At 38.6% G+C, this 24,305-nt stretch overlaps 1 protein-coding gene and 1 pseudogene across 2 annotated transcripts; one reads left to right on the top strand and one right to left on the bottom strand.

The window, feature by feature from the left end:
• Positions 1 to 4,515: 4,515 nt before the first annotated feature.
• On the bottom strand, positions 4,516 to 20,049 carry FAM98A (family with sequence similarity 98 member A). 2 transcript variants are annotated; one of them, XM_025353661.1, is made up of 8 exons: positions 19,856 to 20,043; positions 16,187 to 16,335; positions 12,912 to 13,046; positions 9,175 to 9,359; positions 8,079 to 8,159; positions 7,406 to 7,522; positions 6,378 to 6,545; positions 4,516 to 6,292 (listed from the first exon to the last, which is right to left on the bottom strand). In XM_025353661.1, exons 1-8 carry the CDS (start codon positions 19,906 to 19,908, stop codon positions 5,630 to 5,632), a joined length of 1,551 nt encoding a protein of 516 aa, XP_025209446.1. In that variant the 5' UTR covers positions 19,909 to 20,043; the 3' UTR covers positions 4,516 to 5,629. The 2 variants fall into 2 exon arrangements, with proteins under 2 accessions (XP_025209446.1, XP_025209447.1); XM_025353662.1 differs by lacking the exon at positions 9,175 to 9,359 and having other exon boundaries at positions 19,856 to 20,049.
• Positions 20,050 to 22,626: 2,577 nt separating this feature from the next.
• LOC112605369 lies at positions 22,627 to 22,871 on the top strand (annotated as a pseudogene).
• Positions 22,872 to 24,305: the final 1,434 nt, after the last annotated feature.

Here is a 24,305-nt window from a genome sequence, read left to right on the forward strand (position 1 = left end):
TCCTGTGAATACTGTATTTTACAGCGGCATTTGGTTGAAAAACTTTCTCATATAAGTGGACCTGTTGTTCAGGGTCAACTATAATCTAAATTTATGGTTTCTTTTCTCACTCTTTCCTTAAACTCCAGAAAACTGGCCTCATTTTTATTCTGAAACTGCTCTTGAAAATGCCACCAGAAAAAAACAGAAACACAAAAATGCCGCAAGACATAATGGCTATTTTTCAACTCTAGTTTGTTGAATTTCTCTGTAGCATCTGGAATTGCGCATTACTGAGCTCTGGAGCCAGATGGCCCTAGGTTTATTCCAGCTCCCCTGCTTACTAACTATATGGATATGGGCAAGTCTTCTCAACTATCCTGGCTTCACACTCTTTACAAGTGAAAAGAGGAGTAATAGTAGTACTCATGTTGCTCTCAATAAACAGTAATAAAATAAATTAGCATTCGTAGTACCAACCCCAAGCTTCCACACCGCTGTTCTCTAGGTGTCCCTCTTACTCTGTGACCCTGCTCCATCTATCCCTTAACTGATTAATCCTTAAGATTTCATCCTTGGTCCACTGCCCCTTTCCTCCCTTTTTGGATGGTTTAATTCAGAATCATTTTTCCGATGAAATGTTTCAATGCAAAAATCAGTGGATGTTGATCATTCCCAAACTTCTACCTCCAGGCATTTTCTGGAGTTTCAGACTGAAATCATTTCCCCCAGCACACCTTTCCCCCTTCTTGTAATTTCGATTTCAATTGGCAGTTCATCATCCACTGAATCACAAACCAAAAAAACCAAAAACCAAAAACCAAGGTTCATACTAAATTTCTTGTTCTAATATACTCCTATGATATTTGCTTCCTACGTAATTCTCAAATCCGCCCCTTCTATACTGTTACTGTATCTACTACATTAGTTTAAGCTCTATGCTTCTGATTCCAATCTTTGCCCTCCTCGAGTCTATCCCCTAACTCTTGAGCAAATAATTTACACAGAGCCAAACTTGAATATGCCGTGTTACTGGTATATTACTGTACACAAAGTAGGTCCAACTTACTCAGGACAGCATGGAGATCCCTCTATTAACTGACCCCTGCAGTCTTTCCAATTTCTGCCAATTTCCGCCAATTTCCACTCCATATAAACAATATGGAAACACTATGCTCTCATAGTACCCACACAGAACTTTCATTATTATTTATGCTACAATTACCTATGTTTCTGGTTCTGTCATTCAGTCCATGCTGAGACATTTCTCAAGGCACGGACTTTCTACCTCAGCCCAGCACAGTGCTAGAATATAGCAGATACTCATTATTATTGAACCGAACTACAGGCCTTTCTTCCTTTTTTTTTTGTTTTTTTCTCTGAGATGGAGTTGCCCTCTGTTGTCCAGGCTGGAGTGCAGTGGTGAAATCTCGGCTCACTGCAACCTCCGCCTCTCGGGTTCAAACCATTCTCCTGCCTCAGCCTCCCAAGTAGCTGGGATTACAGGCGCCCGCCACCAAACACGGCTAAGTTTTGTAAGTTTTGTATTTTTAGTAGAGACGGAGTTTCACCATGCTGGCCAGGCTGGTCTTGAACTCCTGACCTCAGATGATCCGCCCACCTCGGCCTCCCAAAGTGCTGGGATTACAGGCGTGAGTCAACCGTGCCTGGCCAGGCCTTCTTCCTTCTTGAAAAAATTATAACTCAATTTAACAAATACTGATCATTTTAAGAGACGTTTTCTCCCCAAGATTCTCCCCCACCCAGATTCCTAGGAAACATTTTTTTTTTTCCCCTATCATTTCTGCCCCTGGCCTCTTTATTTACATTTAGTGGGCAGGGAATGATTTATTGTGGAAGTTCTCATACCAACAGTTATGTTTACTCCAACTTACAACCACACATCTGCAGGTGACTACAATTGTGCAAGGGGGAAAAGTGAGTTCAAACACTGACATGCATACCTGTTTGAATCAGTGATTTGAACCCTAGGAATACACTGGTGTATACAAATATGGAAACCACACACACACACACAAAAGCATTTCTAGTTATTACCATGATAATGAGGAAAGACAGAAACAAGAAAAACAGGAAAAGAAGAAGTCATAAAATGCTAAGTATTCTGTGATGAATGTATTTTTTTATTTAGGTAAACTCATTTTTTTATTTAGGTAAAATACAAATAAATACCTAAATTTTATCTAGGTAACCCTCTCTGTTAAAAAACAAATGGATCAAATGCTATCCAAATTACTTAAGGTGGGAGACGGGGGTATGATTAAATAATATAAACATATTTAAAATCTATTTTCAAAAGGATGTAATATAGGTAGACAAAGTATCCAGAAAGACATAATGGGCACAACCTAAAAATATTTAAGTCTAAGGATGGAGGTAATCTGGGCACTGGGAAATCAATTAAGTATCTATAGAATGATTCAAATGTCTTGCCTCAGCAAGAATTTGTCTACTCTATGTCTGCCACAGTTGGACACTTGATTAGTTTGGATACAGAGCAAGAAATAAAAATGATAGTGGTACATGTTTAATAGTTTTCATAGAGAATACTGACATCCTATTCTAGTTCCTAGTAGTAGGAGGAAACAGAACATTAACTAAAGGTACTGTCTCACTGTATCTGTTTTAAGAGATAACAGCTTAAGATTTCATATGTCAAAAATTCTCTCCTAATATTTTTTGCTTGTTTCTCCAAGAAATTCTTATATGCACTATTCCAGTAAATCATTACTTACCACAAGTTAAGGTTAAGAATGTGTATAAGATCAAAAGATACTCTCTATATAAAACCTAAGAACTTTAATATAACAACAAAACTAACTGGTGGTTTGAAATATCCTGTTTCTAGAGAACTTGATCTATGTTCAAGAGAAAAAACTCAATTCTTTTATGGTTTCAGAACGGGGAGGGTGGGGGGAGGAATAACAAAGGCTGGTAAGGTTCCAGAGAAAAGGGAACCCTTAATACACTGTTGGTGGGAGTGCGAATTAGTTCAACCATTGTGGAAATCAGTATGGCGATTCTTCAAAGATAGCTAAAAGCAGAACTACCATTTGGCCCAGCAATCCCTAGGAAAATAAATCATTCTACCATAAAGACACACGCGCGCGTATATTCACTGCAGCACTATTCACAATAGGAAAGACACGGAATCGACCTAAATGCCCATCAGTGACCAACTGGATAAAGAAAATGTGGTACATGTACACACCATAAAATACTATATAGCCTTAAAAAAGAATGAGATCCTGTCTTTTGCAGGAACATGGCTGGAACTGGAGGCTATTACCCTTAGCAAACTAACACAGAACAGAAAACCAAATACCACATATTCTCACTTGTAAGTGGGAGCTAAATGATGAGGACCCACGAACACAAAGAGGGAAACAACAGATAGGGGTCTACTTGAGGGTGGAGGGTGGGAGGAACCAGAGGAACAGAAAAGATAACCTTCAGGTACTGGGCTTAATACCTGGATGATGAAATAGTCTGTACAACAAACTGCTGTGACACAAATTTACCTGTATAACAAACCTTCACATGTAACCCGGAACGTAAAATGTTTAAAAAAATAATAATGTTGGGGGAAAATCTAGTTTGAAGCAGGAGATGCAGATTTCAGAGCTATCAGGGAGAAATGTATCATTTGCTTTCTTATATGCTTATATTTGAAAAAACAATCTATTCACCATAAAGATAAATCAAAATTACATTTTTCTAAAGAATGAAACCTGTATTCATTAGGTATATTATGGAGTCTGAGGCTACAAAACAGATCAAAGCAAATAATAAATATAAATACATCCTAAGATATGATACATTTAAAGTATGAAACTTTACAATTTTAATAGGAATTCCTATATAAACATAATTATTTAACAGTTTAAAGAAACCAACACAACATTCGAGACAACTTAAAACCTTAATTTAATGATAAAATACTTGAAATTGTCTTCAAATTTGAACATTTTAAAATAATTTAAACGTTAGCTAAAAAATAAACAGGTAAAGTTAAAAAGGATGGTTTTAGTTATCAGAAGAATGTGCTTATCTCAGTAGCAAGTAGATTATTTTAAATGGCATGAGTTGATTCTTTAAAAAAGCCCAATTTAGTAGTAGAAAGAAAATACAATTTCTCTTTTAACAAACATGTTTATATTTTCAGTTACTTCCTTTTTTTAAAAAAAAGTCCCCCAATCTTAGGAAGAATGGAGAAGCAAATAACAAAAAAAAAACCCTAAAAACTTGAGACATTTTTGCCTAGTATGTGTAGCAACAGCTACACCCAGTGGCCAGAGATGAGTAGTGACGGTTTCTAGCTTCTTCTTATAACAGGAAAACCTGGAAAGAGCCATTTTTCTATTTAATTTAGGGTTTTAGGGTAAGAATCACCCTTCACTACAATTAGGTTTTAAGGAAATACTCAAGAATCTTTGGGAACAAAAGCCTTAGCTCATTAGCTTGACGCAAGAGTCCAGAATAATTCAGTAGCTAAAATAAAACTCAAACCAAAGAGAGAACTTAACAGGTACTTTATTGCTCACCTTTCACACAAAGCACACCTCCAGCCATTTTCTTTCACAGCTTGACAATGTTTACATGTACAAAAACCCAGCAAGAAGCATCATGTCATGTAGATTTCAGTAAGGGAGAATGTAAAACATCAACTCAGCCAGGCTTTTGTTTTCTGCAGCAATAATAAAGGGCCTCCTGCACTTAGCAAAAATCTGTCTTAACTTTGTAGTGCATTTCTTCCATTACAAAAAAAGTCTCCTGCCTAAAGCAAACTAACTTGTATTTGCTGAGCCAGTGGTATTAACTCATGCATAAAACAAATTTCGGTTTGCTATTTCTTCTAGCAAATTTCAAGTAAAAATAAGGTTGAAGGAGGAATTTGTTTTGGATGGATGCAGGTCAGTTTGAATTGCTATACTTAACTAAATGCCTACATGTACTATAGGTTCACAACTTAGTTTGCTTTTATAATCTTTATGGATTTTGGCTGTGTTCAAGGTTTTCAGATTTGAGCATATGATACAGTATTCCATCAACAAAATAAGGCTACTGAATGTGCTATCTGTAGAAGAGCTCATTTAATAGGAACTGACCTAAAAGTTCTATCATGAAGCACATGTGGCATAAAAGTCAACCGGGGGCAGAACTGTGCTTGGAAATAGGCATTGGAATACTTTAAGCAAAACACATATAAATGGTTATTCATATGAGGAAGGTTTCCTAGTAGTAAATCTAAAAAAGTCTAGGTGAATCCTCATTTTCAAAACTGCATATTGAAAACATGAAAACTACTTATTCAAGTAATTGCTTCAAAAAAGTATGCATGTTCTGACTGTGGAATTAGTCTACTGGTCAATTAAAGGCAATTTTAATCACCTTCTAAAAAATTTTTCATAGAAAGGAGAGATGTTATGTGTTTCTCAAATAAACAGCATTATGTAAGTCCAATAAAAAAATCCAACAGAATTGAATGAAGACCTACAAATGCTTATGCCAAGCAGGAATCTGCCTGCCACCTGTGGTCTCACATTAATTCAAAATAGGTGCTGAATTCAGGATTCTGAAACTAAGTTTCTATTACTTGAGCTCTAGCAAAATGTAAGGTTCGGTAGCCTCAACTAGTATAATGTCTTCCCTGCCCAAATCCAGAATGATTATACTGATAACCTCCATGCTGGAAATGCTGTTCAAATTGACCCCCTTGGTGATAATTCTGGCTCCCTCTTCCTCCCCAGCCTCCTCCCTGGCCTGCACGACCACCTCGCCCTCCACGACCCCCTCGCCCTCCACGACCACCACCACGATCACCGTGGTGCCCACCATCTTGGTATCTATTGTCCTGCTGGTAGCCACCACCCTGGTATCCACTTCCTGTATATGAAGATGTTTGGAAGCCACCATAACCTCCGCCTTGATAACCACCACTGTGGCCACCATGATAGCCACCTGGCTGGAAACCTGAATCTCGATAACCACCATCTTGGTAGCCACCTCCTCCTCCACTCCCTCCATCTGTCCAGCCTCCTTGATGCTTATTTCCTCTTCCTCCCCCTCGGCCACCATGGTCATAGCCACCACGTCCACCTCTCCCGCCTCCTTGTTCATGACCTCCTCGTCCTCCGTATGAGGAATGTTCATAGCCACCTCTCCCTCCTCCTCGGCCTCCTGTTTGCTGCTGGGGGCCATCTTGCCTCTTCTGCCATGGTGGCATCTCTGGGGGTGGAGGTTCGATTTCATTGGGTCTACCACCTCTGTCAGGCACCCTGCCCATCAACACCTACAGAATAGGAAAGATATTTTAAACTTTTATTTTACGAACAGAAATAAATGCATTTGGAAAAAATTAAAGGTACTCTAATCACCTTATTGATGGCACAGGCAGTTTTTTCTCTTATAGAGCCGCTGCTTGTCCTTAAAATCTTTGACAAGTCCTGCCTTGCAGCCAAAAGATGGGCAACAGAAATAGTACTTTTAGGGGATAAGACCGAACGTTTCGGCTGGTAAACCTTGGCTAATTTTTCTGTCTGGCTCTGTTGAAAGAAAAGTGTTCAAAGAGAAATATCAATTTTCAAAATGACATAAGAAACACATATTAAATAAGTTAAAAGTCTCCAAAATATCTGATAATGATATTTACTAGGCTCCAGATGGTAGGAAAAGTTATATACTCACTACTGCTCCTATGTAGACAAGAACTACCTTAAAAGTACAGCTGCCAGACTTGTTGACACAACAAGGAGTGACAGGGACAGTGAGGGCAGGGGTGGAGTGGGAGCGCTTCCCTTTAGGGTTATGAGGCCAACATGATAAAAAGGTTCCCCCATCATTGGTCTCAGATTGAACATATTCATATTCTCTATTTAAATATAAGAATGTAAAGTTATTTAAACAATTTTGCTTTTTAATTTTCCTATCTTTGGTTTCTATGAGGTAATAAGTATCTGCTGAATGACCAAGGTCTTTACCTGGATTGTCTCATTTAGCTGAAAAAAAAAACTTAAGTCTTATCAAATTCTCCAATTCTCTATAAATCATACTAAATCCAATATTTCTAACTTCTATTAGCAAATTAAATTGTTAGTTTAAAGTAAACAAGTAATTTGAAATCAATTTTTTTTAGTAATTTTCAGAATAACTCCATTTCTCTCACAATAAGAACTCTCTCCAATAAAAACTGTAAAATTCAGATATGTTAAAAAACAGAAAATTGAAAAATGTTTTCATTATTGCTGGATAGTTGAAAGAGTCACTACTCAATAACTCACTAAGGAAAAATCCCTACATGTGTCTTCTATGTATTTCTCCCATAGTTGCCAAGTATCTAAATTGTTTAGATGTTCAGGGACCAAGTCTATAAATAGTCTGCTCTTTTAAATTATTTAATGTGTACCTTAGCTCTGTCAGACCAGCCAAAGGACTGTACAGTGACATCCAAACGTTTTATTAGCAGCTTTCTCCGGACTTCATATTCATTGGCTATGGCTTGGTTAATTGCTTCTATCTTTTCCTGAAGCAAAATTTAAAAAACTAGTTAGAATTTAAATCTGCTTGATCCTCTGTCCCAAAAGGGCAAAAACTACGTCTGCGTCATTCATAACTGAGATCCCAGAATTTAACAGTCAAAAGTTCTTATTCCATATAATATACTAACAATTAATGAAATGATAGGTAACAAAAAGCTGATTCTCAAAACAAAATGAAGAATATGTGAAATACACAACTCTTATTTATCTTTCCCATAATTTACTGTGTGAAACTCAGCCCAATGAAGTTTTTGGCTTGAAGGCAATCCATCTGGCAATGAGAAACATGCATCACACTCAATTTCAGTTTACTTTTATCAGCTGTGTGAAATATTTACAAATTATGAGAAAAGTGCTTCTAATCTTACACAAAATTATTCTGCAGAAATCCTCAGATTCACAAAATGATTCTAAGGGTATTCAACTAGAAAACTACGTATTAGAAAACATAATTTAAAATGCACAAAATGTAAGTGTTGACATGAAAATCATAAACTCTATAGTTCGTTACAAAGTTTACTCAAGATGATTACTACTCACCCAGTGGGCTGGTCCCATTGGCTTCCTCAGTAAAGGCTTTCCCACATGATTAGGTGGAACTTTTGCTAATGTTTCCTTTAACTGACACAAAAACATAAATAAATGAATAAAAACTCTAAAGGTAAAACATCCTCATCTTCCCAATTCCCATCATATCTTGCCATCAAAAGAAGATTCCTGACAGAGGCAAAGGTGGAGGATGTTTTGAAATGCAAATGTAAAAGACCCACAAGATAAAGACACTCACTGGTCCCACTCCTCACGCCTACAGAAGTCCTTCATTGCACCTAGAACAGTGCCTGACAACAGTAGGCACTCAATGAACATTTGCTGAATGGATGAATAAACACACAGGAAAATATGGACTATGGATACACTGCTGCTCCCCTGTAGAGTTCAGCCAAATTTGTGCATCATGGTGCTGGTCTACCCCACAATGCAAATGTACCAATTCTTAAGAGTCCAGCAGATAAACATACAGGGAATAACTCTGCTATAACAAATACCATTCTCTTCCACTCATTTTTTGTTAAAATAGCTTGTTCCTAATTAATTGTATAGAAAATCTTAACTGATAATGTGTAGTATAAAAATAATTCTAATTTCCTTTCACATACTAGATTATGTTAGCAGTCAACAAATCTATTTTGTCAATTGAAGCATAAGGTTAGAAGTGACTGGATTAAAAAACAAAAATATTAACATCCTTTTCTGTCCAGTCAATGGGGAGGAGGGTGGTAACATTTAATGATAAAGACTTTAAATTGACTGTATCAAAGTTCAATGATAAAATAATTTTTAAAAGGACTGAAATCTTAATCCTTTTTACATTATATCTAGTTACTTTAGCTTGCAAACCAGTGTAAAGTTTCCTTTTTGAAAAAGAAACATGCTAACATGTTTTTAGGAAAAGACTAACATACTAGTTTATCTTTAAGGCATCTAGGATTTAAAACCCAAAATTCATTTCGTAACAATTACTTAATAATATATGCACATTCGGTTCCCATTAAGAGAAATTAAATTAATTGCTTCATTTCAAACAAATGTAGGACTATGCCTTTAATACACTACAATTTGGTACTAAAGGTCTTACTTTTTTCTCAATCCCGCTGAAGAATTGGAACATAGTTATATTGGCTGGAGGTTTGGACATTCCTAGAGCAATACATATGCCTTTCAACTCTTGAAAGACCTCACTACCGCCTCCTTCTTGAGCTTTTTTTGGAGGAGCATTCACACAGAGCATTCTGGCAGCTTCTAGTTCTGAGATGAGGTATGCTGAAGTAAACAAAATAAGATTTCAAAATGAGATACAGCTATAGTTATAGTCATAAGTCTGGAGTCACAACTATATAGACCTAATGATATGTAACTGTTAAAGCTGCAAGAATGGATAAAAACAAGAAAGAAAAACCACTTTCACCTGCAAATGAAATAAGATATAAACTGGTTATGTAATTCAGGTATTTAAGCAATATGTAATGTTTAAAGGTTAATTTTAAAATAAGCGATTCTCCTTTGAAACCGAAGGATTGAGGTAAGTAACATCTAAAAATTTGGATTCTTGAATTCTGGTATTAAGGAACCTCCAGAACAGGGGTTGGCATCTGTTAAAAATTTTGGAAAAGGTGGCAAGTGACGACTTTTTAATGACTCTTTTTTTTTTTTTTTTTTACTTCTCACTACTTGTGAGCATCAGTGATAAAACTACCTTGCTCTCTTATCTCCCAATAATTAGACAGCCTGTCCAGAAGAGGTGTGAAACAACAGTGATAAGAAGTCAAAGCTTAACTTACAGGAAAAGCAGGAAGGCACCCCAGAGTTCCTTTCCCATGGTCTCCAATTCTTATGTCACCCTCTGGCTGTTCAAAGAGATCCCTCTTTCATCTATATTCTTCTCAGGACTCCCTTCCCCCTACCTTCCTCACCCCATTCCCTTCAAAACAACAATAAAACTTTCAAAGCACTTCTTGGCATAGTCCCCTTTGTGTCAGTATCATCCCCTTGTGTGCTGATTTCAGCCTGGTATAATGAGGGCTGCAATCTGCTTCAGGTAATTCAGTTGAAGGTATAAATATTCAATCCCATTCCTTTAACATTCCCAAGGACATTTCAATTTTTATAAAAGATGATTAAGAATCATTTGAATCTTAGGATTTCCGGTTATGTGACAAAATGAGATTCTTCTGATATTATAACAAAACCAGTTTTGGAAAAAGATATTTTCAAGGCTCTCAGGTCCTATTAGAAGTAGAAAAAAGTCAACTTGTGTATCAAATTTCCTATACCCAAAATGTAATGCTAGAAGGATACAGTCCATAATTTTAGCAAATCATTTCTCAAAGGCTGCCAACTCCTGTTCTAAAACAATAAATACATCTAAGTTTCTGGAAAGGTCATTCTAAATGGATTTGACACTGTAAAATCTTAACGTGTTCCATACAGCAAACTGTATTTATGAGTTAAAACGTCAAAATAGTAAAACCCCACCGTTATGACAATAACCACTGTTTTTATACATAAGGTTTTATTAGAACACTGCCACACTCACTTATTTATATATTGTCTATGGCTGCTTTCATGCTGTAACAGCAAAGGTATGTAGTTGTGACAGAGAACTTAGGGCCACAAAGCCAAAAATATTTACTATCTGGCCCTTTTAGAAAAAGTTTGCCAACTCTTGTTCTAGAAAATCATATACTATATGATTTAATACATTGGTTCTGTAAATTTGGGATAACATAGTTCAGGTATTCACAAAATTAGGTTACCAATATAATTACCGTGAAAAAACTTTAATCGTAATCGATGTGTTCAAAGCATTGGGAAACGCACTGAAGATAAAATTTTTTAAAACATCAAAAAGATGATCTCTTCCGACAATCTAGTTAGGAATAAAGAATATATGCAAAAATAAAAGATGAATAGTTCTTCATCTACTAGGAACTCAGATATCTTACTTAATTTACATAAGGGTAACACTCTGAGAACCATAAAAGGCTAATAAAGAGCCAGAGTCCTTAATCTGATACATGAGAGCTTTTCAGCCACTCACTCAAAGGCTATTCTATTTTACCAACAATTCTAATGAGGCTGGTTTGTTTTCCCCCCTAAAATACAATGTAATAAAAGATTCGAATTAGTGAGGTAAGGGTGCTGGAAAAGTAAAATTATAGCATCCAGATGTGACAACTGGTACTTCGAAAGATGAGAAATATTTACACAGACCAAGCAGAAAATGAGTACATGTAGGTAAATGCTAGAATAAAGAGAGGTTACCAACTGAGAGTATTTTAGAAAGGGAGAATCGGCAGAAGCAAAGATAAAGAGGAAAACAGTGTGTACATATATGTAGGAAGAATATAAAAAGTGAGTGACCGCTAGATGATTTAGCCATTTAATTGAAGAGCAAATAGTTGTATATTCTTGAAAAGCTTTTGAGGTGATGATAGCACATTAAAATAAAGTCTAGAATTATGACCCTGAGTCCAAAATAATGTTCACTGAAGTCTGCTTAAGAAACAGAAAAGTGTGAAAGGCATTTTATACTTACATTCAAAGTGGTTTGTATAAGTATCAGAGCTAACAAGGCCAAACTCTGAGCTTTTTGGAAGAATTAGCTATTCAGGGTCATTAGTAAGCATTCCACGCAGCTATTATCTTCCTATGTCGATAACATATTCTAAGTGCCAAATATTGGTAAGGATAAGCAATGCTATAACGGAAGACTCAGCTGAGTACACTGCTATTGAATCAGTTACAGAAATCATACCATATGAAGAGTATTAAATGAATATGTAAGAACTACCAGCACCAATATCAGTATCAAAGCAACACCTAACCTTACGTGCACATTCCCACAATAACAATCATTTGACAGACAAAGGGGAAGTTACAAAAGTGATTCTGGAATAACTTAGTGCCTAAGTATAATGGCTATGAACACTTTTTTTTTTTAACTGAACCTTAAAAACTGAAGTTGTATCATTTTTTCAGAAACCATAACAGAGTTGTAAAGACAAATATTTTTTAAATCCTCTGAATTATCTGTCCTAATGAGAACTACAATAGCCAGTTAACCAAAGCTTAATGTCAATGTGCTTCAGAATGCTACATAAATTCTGAGTTAAGACTATAGGTTGTATTTATTGGAAAGTTTATAGAAGGTAATAAAATTTGTGAATCTACTTACTGTTTTTCAGTGTGAAGAGACAAAACAGTAGTAAGTATGTAAAAAACATGGAAGGAAAGAACTTTTCATAAAAATGTATTTCCCAGAATGATCAGTAAGTACCAGAACAATCCAAGTATTATTCCAGAATATTTACAAACAAAACCAAAATCCCCAATTATCCAACCACAAAGAAATAGCAACAAGACAAAATACTTTACATTAACCATTAACCGTATCTACTATTATAAATGCTTACTCTCCTCAAAGAAATCAATTTTTAAACAAAATCTCCATTATTTCCATACTATCTTCCTAGTATACTTAAAAATGTGCTTCTACTCTAAAATGCAAGTGTAAAGATCATACACATAAGCATCACTCCAACACTACCAGTGATCACATTAGGAGAAGCACAACAGCCTGAGTACCACTGAAGCTGAAATACTGAAAGAGTATCAGTTACGAAAACAATAATGCTACCAGTGCACATGTCTACCCTCAGCTCCTAAATTGGAAATTTAAGGAAGTTTTCTTTTAAAATGAATTTTGAATTATATCCATAATGAAACAAACAAACAAAAAAACATGGTCAGTTTACTAGTCATGGAAAACATAAACAGAAAATAATAGCTATATTCTAGTAGCCATGAACTTACTGAGCAAGAGGAGGCAGTTCTTCTGAATGAGAAGGCGCTTGGTCACATCCCCAGATGTCAGTGAAAGATACGGGCAGTTCATCTCCCCTAGTAGCCCACTCACCTCAAGCTGGAATTCTTCAGCTTCACTCGGACCTTTTAAGAATTAAAATAATCTTATTTAATGATAGTGATTATTTTTCCATTAGCATAACAATTATTATATACAATTGAAATTGTTAATAGGATTTTCATAACTTGAGTTTCTTTCCCTTCTAATTTATCCTTTCTTATACCACTGCAAAGTTTCTTCTTTTTTTTTTTTCTTTTTTGAAATAAGGACTCTGAGGCCCAGGCTGGAGTGCAGTGGTGTGATCAGAGCTTCCTGCAACCTCAAACTCCTGGGCCTGAAGGATCCTCCTGTTTTACTCTCTGGAATAGCTGGGCCTATAGGTGTATGCCACCATGCCTGGCTAATATTTAGAAAATTTTTTTGTAGAGACTGGGTCTTACTATATTGTCCAGGTTAGTGTCCAACTCCTGGCCTCAAGTTATCTTCCCACCTCGGCCTCTCGAAGTGCTGGGATTACTACTGGCATAAGCCACTGAACCCGATCTAAAATGTTCTTTCTCAAACAGTATTCATTAGGTCATTCCCTTATTTGAGAGTCTTTAATGGCTCCTTAATTCCTCTCTCATCTCATCTATTTTTTTTCTGTCTGCTTTTAAAGATTCTTCATAGCTGCTTAGGTTAGATCTTCCCAGCATATTCAGCTATAATCACCTACTTTCCCTCCACAAATATTTGTTGTTTGTGCCAGGCCAGTCTCCTCACTGTCCCATGAATAGCCAGTCTCATTTCCACTGTGTGCCTTTATTTAAGTTATTCCCTGTGACAGATATGCCCTCCACTCTCTTCCCCTATAGCAAATCCCACCCATCCATCAAAGCCCAGTGGCCTTGCTCCTTGATGAAACCTTCCCTGTACTTGGCTGAAACTTTACCCGTGTATTTGCTGATTTCCTCTCTCTATGAACCACAAAGTGGTTCAGCATCTAAGTACCATACTTGGCTGGGCACGGTGGCTCATGCCTGTAATCCCAGCACTTTGGGAGGGGGATGGTTTAAGTTCAGGAGTTCGAGACCAGCCTAAGTAACATGGCAAAACCCCGTCTCTAAGAAAAATAACAAAAATTAGCCAGTCGTCGTGGTGCATGCCTGTAGTTCCAGCTACTAAGGAGGCTGACCTGGAGAATTGCTTGAACCTGGGAGGCAGAGGTTGCAGTGAGCCCAGATCGCGCCACTGCACTCCAGCCTGGGTGGCAGAGTGAGACCTTGTCTAAAAACAAACAAACAAACAAACAAAAGGACTGTACTTAGCGCCAGTTGTTTCATTTGTACGTAACATTCTCAATTAGACAAAATTTGAAGACAGCAAACATGACTTGCAGTCTTGTACTCCCACAGCATATAAAAAAAGGTATGGAGTTCACTGGGTGAACCAAAGGAAAAACAAAGCTCTTTCCTCATTATTTTGATTGTTCTCTATTCAATATCATAAAGGGGAAGAAATTAACAAACTTTGAGAGTCACTCGATCACCTGAGTCCATTTTCTAATCTGTAATACAGGAAGACTACATTATGAATATTTTGCAAACTGTGATCTGTGAGTCCTTGAGTTCCACAGAGCTCCTTTAGAGGCAGCTGGGAAGATGAGAAGGAAAGAGTTGGGCTAAAGCTACCTCGTCTCTACTTTGTTAGAACACCTTTTAACCTGTTTTACATGTTAGCTTCTGTATCATGTTTCATTTGAGAGAAAGGGGCTCCAGGTTAAAAATAGGTATCATCTAGTTCTGGTGTTTTCAAAGGTTCCTACAGTCTCTGAAACATCTGGTCAAGAGGCAGTATAGCATGGTGTTTAAACGCACTGGCTCAGAACTTGACTACTGTTCTGGGGGTGAATCCAGGCTTCACCCCTACAGGTTGTATGACCTCAGGCAACGTATTTAAATTCTCTGGGCTTTCTTGTTAAAGGTATGACAGTAATAAAACCTGCTTCATAGGGTTGCCCTGAGGTTTAATGAGCTAACACATATAAAATGTTTAGAATATAGGGAGTACACAATAAATGCAAGCTGTTGCTGTCATTATTGTTACACTATACTCTCCTTAATAATTAGAAGTGAATGCAACTAACACGTACACATTAAATATACTAGCATGCAAGCCATCATCCTCCGCAAACTAACCCAGGAACAGAAAAAAAAACACCACATGTTCTCACATCTAAGTGGGAGTTGAACGATGAGAACACATGGACACAGGGAGGGGAACAACACACACCAGGGCCTGTTGCGGGGTGGAGGGTGAGGGGAGGGAACTTAGAGGACAGGTCAATAGGTGCAGCAAACCACAATGGCACACGTATCCATATGTAACAAACCTGCATGTTCTACACATGTATCCCGGAACTCAAAGTAAAATTTAAAAAAAAAAAATATACACACACACACACACACACACACACACACACACTAGCAATGCAAGAACGTGAGCTCTTCAAACTGTGATTATGTGGAAAAAAAGGAATTATATGTATAGTTCCCCATAAGGGTGGGTTAACAGGTATTTTCCTTGGTCTCCTATTATAGGTTTACCTACAGCAGGGAGGAACCAGATGGTAGAGTGTTAGGTTCCAAGCTTTTGCCTCTTTTGCAGTGTCGACAAACTAGTGCAACAGTGAAAACAAAACTGGTAAATGCAGAACAGCTCTCAGACCCATAAATTTGATCGTCCTGGATTGCACTGTGATGTATGTAACAATGCATTCTTATGATAAACAAAATGTCTTAACAAAGTGTTCTCTTTCTCCCCAAGCATAACAGAATAATAATGCATTTACTCTACATTCTATAGATGCTTCTAGAATCTGGTAGTCCTAAAAGAAAAATATCCCAGTATCTAGTTCTAGCCATCAATCTAGGATCTTACATTTAACAGCTTACAAAATATAGGAAGTTCATATATTCTATGCTTGTGGTCTCCCTTTTTCTGTTTCTCAGTAATAGGGTTATTTTCAGCCTCCACGAATTTTTAAGTTACATGACTTTATTCTGATATTTCAATTTCCAAATCACCTCTAAAAACAATGGAGGGAAAAAAATCTTGGCTCCTTAACAAATTTTTTACATTTACAAAAAACTTGGAACTTTAAGCTTTAGTATTGATAATGTTCAGTTGACAATACCGCAATGTTATTTTTATACTTTGTACCTAAAAGTGAACGTTTACTTACTGTTAGTTGCTTGCACATTTTCCTCCAGTTTACAGAGTACTCTTAATTCAGACACCAGCCAAGCACAGAGTTTGGTAAACTCGGGGGAACTGGCTCCAGCAGAGACTGCCTGAGAGAGCGCTCCATCTTCCAACAATGGGCCCTTGTAACTGGCAAGCAAGAAATTACATTTCAGAAGAAAATACAATCACACCTAATACATTACAGATAAAACATATTATGGTTTTATTTATATAAGCAATAATTTAATAAAGATAAGTTATGTGATCAATTTTAAATGGGCAAATATAAACAAAATTTAGAACTATACTGAACCATGACGAAAAGCAGCTAAATGGTAGCTGCATTTCAACCTTTCAAAATGTAGGTGAATATCTAACAGAGTCGCATATACTACTAAATTATGTCAACTTCTGTACATTTACTAAAAGCTTTCGTTGTAAAAAGGTTTATTTTCTTACTGTAACTGGAGTATTGAAAGCAAATTAACAAGTAATAGATAATTATACTGTAACTTATTTCAGAAATAAAACTTAGGTTATCTTTTCTAAAAATTTTCCAGAAAACAACTAGATTAGGTTTTTATTTTGAGATGAGGTCTTGCACTGTCACCTAGGTTGAAGAGAAGTGAAGGCACAAGCCACCAAACCTGGCTAATTTTTTTATTTTTTATAAAGATGGGGTCTTACTATGTTGCCCAGGCTTGGTTAGGTTTTTAATGACTTCCTTTAAAAGTAAAAACTTTCCGGTTAACCATTTATATCATTTTTATAAATTTAATGACAGCTAAGACTAGTAAGACATTCTAGTACCATAGAAATGTCAAGGTTAGCTCAATAAATATTGGCCAGTTAATGAACTGGTGCGTCTAAATCTTAATCCTTTGTAAGTGATTCTAACATAATCTTAAAATTTTTAAATGTTCAAACATTCATAAAAGATGACACTCACAATGAACTCCAATCACCAATATTCTAAAATATAAGATTTTTGTCACTCCAAGTAATCTTAAATACATATTATTCATATTGCTTTATATTCTCTTAAATATTGATAATAATGCTTACTCAAGATGATACAGTAAATATGCTTAAGATAATACAATGTTTAGGCCTGGCATGGTGGCTCACGCCTGTAATCCCAGCACTTTGGGAGGCCAAGGCGGCCGGATCATGCGGTCAGGAGATCGAGAACATCCTGGCTAACATGATGAAACCCCGACTCTATTAAAAATACAAAAAAATTAGCCAGGCGTGGTGGCAGGCGCCTGTAGTCCCAGCTACTCGGGAGGCTGAGGCAGGAGAACGGCGTGAACCCGGGAGGCAGAGCTTGCAGTGATCCGAGATCGCACTACTGCACTCCAGCCTGGGCTACAGAGCGAGACTCTGTCTCAAAAAAAAAAAAAAAGGTAATACAATGTTTAGAACTACAGGTATGTTAGAGAAATGACAGTTCTCAATCCCTTTAAAATATGATTACAGGTTTATACAGTATATGCAACAGAATGAAAACAAATCATATACCAAAAAAATGAGATCACATGTAGTCTGGCATCTAGATTTATAAACTGCATATTATTAGACACTGGAATCAAAAGACTAGGCCTAGAAGTTTCTCCTTGTGTTTCATATTTTGACTTCATTAGTTTATTCAACAAGTAGTTACTGAATTCCTACTGTGTGCCAGGTAAGAGATAAAAGACAGTCATTTGCCGGGATCAGTGGCATACACCTGCAGTCCCAGCTATTCTGGAGCCTGAGGTGGGGGGATCGCTTGAGCCCAGGAGTTCAAGACCAGCCTGGTCACCAGAGCGAGACCTCATCTCATAATAAATAAATAAATAGAAAAGGGAGTCACTTAATTCTAATATTTCTCAGTGAATCCTTTAAAGGTACATTTCAATTAATTAAGGCTGACTTTTAATGTTTAAATGCCATCAAACTAAGTAGTTAGGGTTAAAATTTGTAACAGTTTTCAGAAAATCCATGGTTTACATTACAATCCATCTCAAGTAGTTATGTGATTACAATTACTACAGTAACAATTACTTGTATAGTATCCAAAAGAATAAAAAGTTTAAAAAAGGAGTGCAAAAATTAAAAAAAAGACATTAATGGGAAGAAACAGCATCCGTGGCCAATTCTTAAGTGACCACCATCCATGCGGAAAGACTACATTTCATAAGGTCTACCCCCTTCCTTTCATTCCACTCTTCCTTCAGTACTACAGTGTCATTTATTCCAGAAAGAAGCTTCTAGGACTTCATTTCCTTTCCCAGTAAAGGGACCCTCCTCAGGGCCCCTCACAGCGTATTTTCCCAGTATCCTGTGAACCCCTTTTCCACCTCACCTCGTACCCTAAGTGCCCAACACTGCCACAAAGCAACTGTTCCTTAAAAAGTCCTAATGAATGAATGGTTTCATGTGTGAACAAGCAATTTAGTCTGAGATGTCAACTAAAGAGACTATTCTGCTGAATGACTTTAACATACGCCCTAATGAAAGAAAGAAGCCCCCTAAAGTCTGGAATATTTATGAAAATTCAGAGCAAGTTTCCAAGAAGAGAACAATGCTATTTCACTCTGACAAAGACAGATGATAAGCACGACTACTTCTGTTCCTAAAAATTTCTACTAGGGTACTAAATTATTCAAATAGGCAGACTTTGGGAATCCTCAAGGTGTTTCTTCCTAAAGAAAGGTTTCTCTCAAAAGTTTCCTTGTCATGGAAAAACCTAATAGAAAGTTTTGATAAAGAACTTGTTACTTAGAAATACAGCTAGCTAAATCTGTACTTTGTTTTGATACTATACCTGTAGATAAATATCTAACCATACAATTTGTTTCTGGAACCACATTTAGCCCAAGAGGGTCCACGTTCTCAAGTTTAATAGAGTACACTGATCTGGGTGACCCAGTGAGATAACAAACCCTATTTCCAATTTCTGGATACTGATGAATTATGGTTGAATAACTATCAGGAGGAGGAGAGACAAAATGCAAAACAAATATGCAGGTTCTTCGTGGGTGAAGACGACCCTGGTCTAATGGGGCTCAACGAGGTAGAGTATCACAGACTCAAGGCAAACTGCTGGTGGTTCCCAGGGACGTGGTGATAGGTTAGATGCACAAGTGAGCTGGCTAGCGGAACAGATGCAGCGCCCATACAAGTGGCTTAGGGAAGCCTGGGTGCATGCAGAGATGACTGGGCAAAGGAGAAATTTTGAGAAAAGTGGGGTGGGGTAGGAGTAGGGGCTCAAGATGGGAGCAGGAAATATGGAGAACAAATAGCAAAGCAGAATCAACTTTGACAACCTTTAGAGTTGAGGGGTTAAGGGGGAGGGCAGGAGGATGAAGCAAGGAGAGAAGCTCGGGGAGTGGGGGTGGCGAGAACCAGAGCCCAGACAATGACACGCATGACTGACAAACGCTGCGGGTAGCTCGGCTGCAGGGAGCACCGGGCAGGCCTAGAGGTGTTGGGATTGGAGGACCCCGAGCTAGCAGCGCAGACAGTGGACGTGGCATTGGGGGTGCCGGGGCCAAAGGGAAGCAACAGCCAGGAGCCACGGGGTGCGGCGTGGAGAGGCAGGTGTCTCAGACTGGGGCGCAGGAGGTGTTCCCAGGGGGCCGGCAGCCTGGGGCTTGGGAGACCCGTGCCCTGACAGTCTTACCCTAGATCTTCCAACGACTCCAAGATGTCAGTCTCCATGAGGTCACACTCCATGCTACTGTGGTATTCAAATTTCCGAGTCGTCAGGCTCCCCTCTTCGCCGGCAACGCGTACACTCGCGCATGCGCGACTTCCCCGGAACTTCCAAATCGACAGCTGGCGCCTCAGTTCCCGCACTGCGCATGTCCGGAGCGTGCGCAAGACACTTTGTCCCACCGGCCGCCCCACCCCTGCCCGCTACGGAGTTGCAGGGCCCGCAGTTTTGCACATGCGCGTTACTGCATAATGAGGCCAGCCGCCCAAAGAAGGGCAGGAGGACCGGCTGCGTGGCAGCTGGGCGTGGGGACCACGCGAGGGGGAGTGCTCTCGGCTCTCTTTATTGGGTGTACGCATGTGCGAATGTAAGGGGCGAGGCGGGCCGGGAAGGAGCTTGGAGAGTCTCGGGACTCGGATGGAGTCGGCTGTGAATCCGAGTCTCTGCATCCCAGACGGGAGATCGAGTGGCTCTTCGTAGGGTGCCGGCATGTGCTAGCCTTAGCTTGCGGGTCACGGAGAAAGGGAGAGTTCTTGCGCTCGCGTCTTTAGGACGCGGGTAGACGGGCCAAGTGCAGACGGCAGATAGCGTGCCATATGGTTTCCTTGTGGCTTCAGTAGCTTTATTTCAGGGTTAGGGATGAGCCAACTTTCCGTAGACTATGGATGTTCAGAAAGTTGCGTCGTTTCCCCCCACGCATTCTCCACCTGACGTCTAAAGCCCTTCCCAGACACTAAGCATGTTATTTTAAGGAGAAGGGGACCTTCACTCCATAGCAAATAGAACATTTTTAAATCCACGTAGTTTAGACAGTGAATAAACTTTTTGGCTGTACTGTCATTACTTTTGACATGATTTGCCCGGGTGAAACATTGAGTTCATGATGTGTTATGGTATCTTGGCAGTTACTGAGTGTGTGCTTAGAAATTATTGAAAAATGAGAAATGTTCCCAAAGTGATGGCATATTAGAAAACTATATTTAACCATAAGTTGGCATACTGTTAAATCGTGTAGGCATTTAATTAAAGAGTTTTCATATTGATACCTGTTGATTTTATTCTGTAGTTCTCAACCATTTTCGTGTCTGATGGATAGATGTTCCTATCCTTAGTAGTACCTTTTCCTTTTCTTTTCTTTTTTTTTTTTTTTGGAACCGAGTCTCTTCCTGTCGCCCAGGCTGGAGTGCAGTGGCGCAATCTTGGCTCACTGCAAGCTCGGCCTCCCGGGTTCACGCCATTCTCCTGCCTCAGCCTCGCGAGTAGCTGGGACTACAGGCGCTCCCCACCACGCCCGGCTAATTTTTGTGTTTTTAGTAGAGACTGTGTTTCACCATGTTAGCCAGGATGGTCTCGATCTCCTGACCTTGTGATCTGCCCACCTCAGCCTTCCAAAATGCTGGGATTACAAGAGTGAGCCACCGTACCCGGCCAGTAGTACCTTTTTCAGTTTCCTTATTTTGCATCATCTGAGGTGGGGGTAGGTTTTTGATGTGGCCCTACTCCATTGACCCACATTATGATACAGTCACCATAAGCCTGTGTAAATATTAGTCACATTCTACAGATGAGGACACTAAGGCTGAGTGGCTTAATAATCTTCAGAGATCTTAAAGCCTTTAAGTATGGAACTAGATTTTGAGATTGAGGCATATCTCAATACGCAGGATGTGAAAAGAGCAAAATTTAGCTACTTGAATTTGTTGAAACTTGTACATGTTACACATACTTACCTTATAATAATGGAATAATTATTTTCCTCATAGGGTTGTTGAAGGTGCTAAACAAAAAGTCATGCCTAATACAAAAATCAATTTTGAAAGAAAAAGGATTTCATTCTTGACTCACTTTTGATGTAAGCTATAACAATATTAGTGAATGAACGAGTGATGACTTTCCTCAAAGTATTAGTATTCCCTTTCTTTTTTTAAAAAAATCCAGCTTTTGCAGGAATAGTATTCTCTTTCTAATGCACATCATTAGCTTAAATGAAGGATTGCTGATATGAAATTTTTATGTATTATTGTTTAAAGTAATTCTACAATGGCTTTCTCTGCAATTAAAAAAAACTTGTAAATACTACTTAAACAAAATTGTGTTCCCTACCAAGCAGGCTCAGAAAGAAAAACAAATTGTCATCATTTTAATGAGATCTACTAGGAATCTTTTGCATTTTATTTAGAAATTATTTACGTGTATAATGGAACCTGGTATCTGAAGACCTCTTTCAAACCGAGTTTACTAGAATGAAAGGAACAATGATTTGGGAGTGAGGCAGCTCCGGTTTTTGCATCAGATCAGTATAAGAAAGAATTTTTTAACACTTTAAGAGTGGTCTTAAAGTGAATTAGGTATCATTGAGAGATGATGAGCTTCCTGTCTAGAAGTGTTCACCTAGAGGCTGAATAATTACTTAAGGGGACTCTTGTGAGAAGGCACACTCACAAGTGCCACCACATGCCCTTTTACTGATGACTTTGATTCTAGATTCTTTCTCCAAAAATAATATAAAATACCGACTTAAAACCCTTCTAGGGTCTGGCGCGGTAGTTCAGATCTGCAATCCCAGCACATTGGGAGGCTGAGGCAGGAGGATTACTTGAAGCCAAGGGTTCAAGACCAGCTTGAGCAACATAGCAAGACCCTGTCTCTGTTAAAAAAAAAAAAAATTAATTAAAAATGACTTCCAGGTGGGACCCAAGTGAGGCAGAGGGGCAGGGGGTGGCAGATCAGCGGTAAGCATGGCATATCAGGGCCTCACCATACCTCTCTTTGCAATGAGCGTGTTTTGGGGTTTCATTGGTTTCTTCATGCCTTGGTTCATCCCTAAGGGTCCTAACTAGGGACTTATCATTACCAAGTTGGTTACCTGTTCAGATTGTTGCTGTCTCTTTTGGCTGATTGCGATCCTGGCCAACTCAACCCTCTCTTCAGACTGTAATTGAAACATGAAATCATCTGGTATCTGAAGTGTCACTGGCCTTGAGGAAGACAGGCTTTACAGTGTTCAGTCTTAGCAGTCATGAGAAAAGAATTCCTTCTAGATGAAAAAATCACCTCCAAACCACACCTCTTTTCTTGACTTGCTTATTTTGGGCATCAGCTACCTTAAACATCCACAGCGCATTTGAATGTCTAACACAATGCAGCATTTTTTTCTTCAACTTTTTTATGCTTTAATGAATGATGTGCTTACTTAACCTAAACTGTGCCAACTCCTCAAAATTATAATGCACTCTTTAGAGAGAGAAGATGCTTTTCTTCTGAGAAATACGTTATTCTGTCCTTGGAATTTGTGGATTTGTCGATGGCTCCTGTCTTCTCGTAACATGGAAATCAGTGAACTATTTAGAAAGTGCTGCTTGACAAGGCTCCAGCAGGGCAGTCAGTAGGAGAGGATGTTCAGAGGAAAGAGCTCTCTCGACAGAATTACACCAAACTATGTGTTCTTTTTTCTTTCTTTTTTTTAAACAGAGTTTTGCTCTGTCGCTGACATTGAAGTGCAGTGGTGATCTCATAGCCTCAACTTGTTGGGCTCAAGTGATCCTCCTGCCTCAGCCTCCCAAGTAGCTGGGACTACAGCCGCTGGCCACCATGCCTGGCTAAGTTTTTTAATTTTTTGGTAGAGGCAGTTTTTGCCATGTTGCCCAGGCTGGTCTCAAACTCCCGGGCTCAAGCAATCCGTCCACCTTGGCTACTACGCCTGGTCGTGAGCCACTGCGCCCAGCCCAAGCTATACTTTCAGTATGAATTTCTCATTTCTGCCCTCTTTTGGAATAAATCACTTTTCTGTTTTCTATAGATAAAATAAAACATATAATAAAGCTGTTCTAGTGTCTATCTTTGAGAGAGTCTGGTTACTGTCCATATTCTTACTGCTGCTGCTACAAATTACCACAAATTTAGAGGCTTAAAACAGACAGATTTATTATCTTACAGCTCTGGAGGTCAGACATCTGAAATGCGTCTTACCTGGCAAAAATGGGTGGGTTTGCATTTCTTCTGGAATCTCTAGGAGAGAATCTGTTTTCTTCCCTTTCCTAGTTTCTAGAGGCCACCCACCTCCCTTGGCTTGTGACCTCCTTCATCCAGCAACACCACTCCGACTCCTGCTATGTGGCAGTCATGCCCTCTTACCTTCCTGCCTCCCTCTTTTACTTATAAGGACCCCCATCCTTGTGATTACATTGAGCCTGCCCAGATAATCCAGAATAATCTCCCAACTTCAAGATCTTCAGTTTAACCATATCTGCAAAGTCCCTTTTTCCATACCCTTATGTTCCAAGGATTACGATGCAGATAGTCTTGGAGGAGGTGGTGAGGGGGGCGGTCCATTATTCTGTCTACCACACTGCCTTTCCCGGAGAGTAGAAACAATGAATGATCTTAAAGATACACCTTTTCTAGCTCTTTTTGAAAA

The sequence above is a fragment of the Theropithecus gelada genome, chromosome 13 (genome assembly GCF_003255815.1).
Source record: "Theropithecus gelada isolate Dixy chromosome 13, Tgel_1.0, whole genome shotgun sequence".
NCBI classification, from domain to species: domain Eukaryota; kingdom Metazoa; phylum Chordata; class Mammalia; order Primates; family Cercopithecidae; genus Theropithecus; species Theropithecus gelada.

Excerpts from the sequence above, each read along its gene's own strand:
- FAM98A (XM_025353661.1), bottom strand. The coding sequence starts at position 19,908 with ATGGAGTGTGACCTCATGGAGACTGACATCTTGGAGTCGTTGGAAGAT. Across the intron at positions 13,047-16,186 it reads AAATGTGCAAGCAACTAACA|GTCCGAGTGAAGCTGAAGAA; the intron begins GTAAGTAAACGT and ends AATTCTTAAAAG. Across the intron at positions 7,523-8,078 it reads CAATGGGACCAGCCCACTGG|GAAAAGATAGAAGCAATTAA; the intron begins GTGAGTAGTAAT and ends ATTTTGCTTCAG.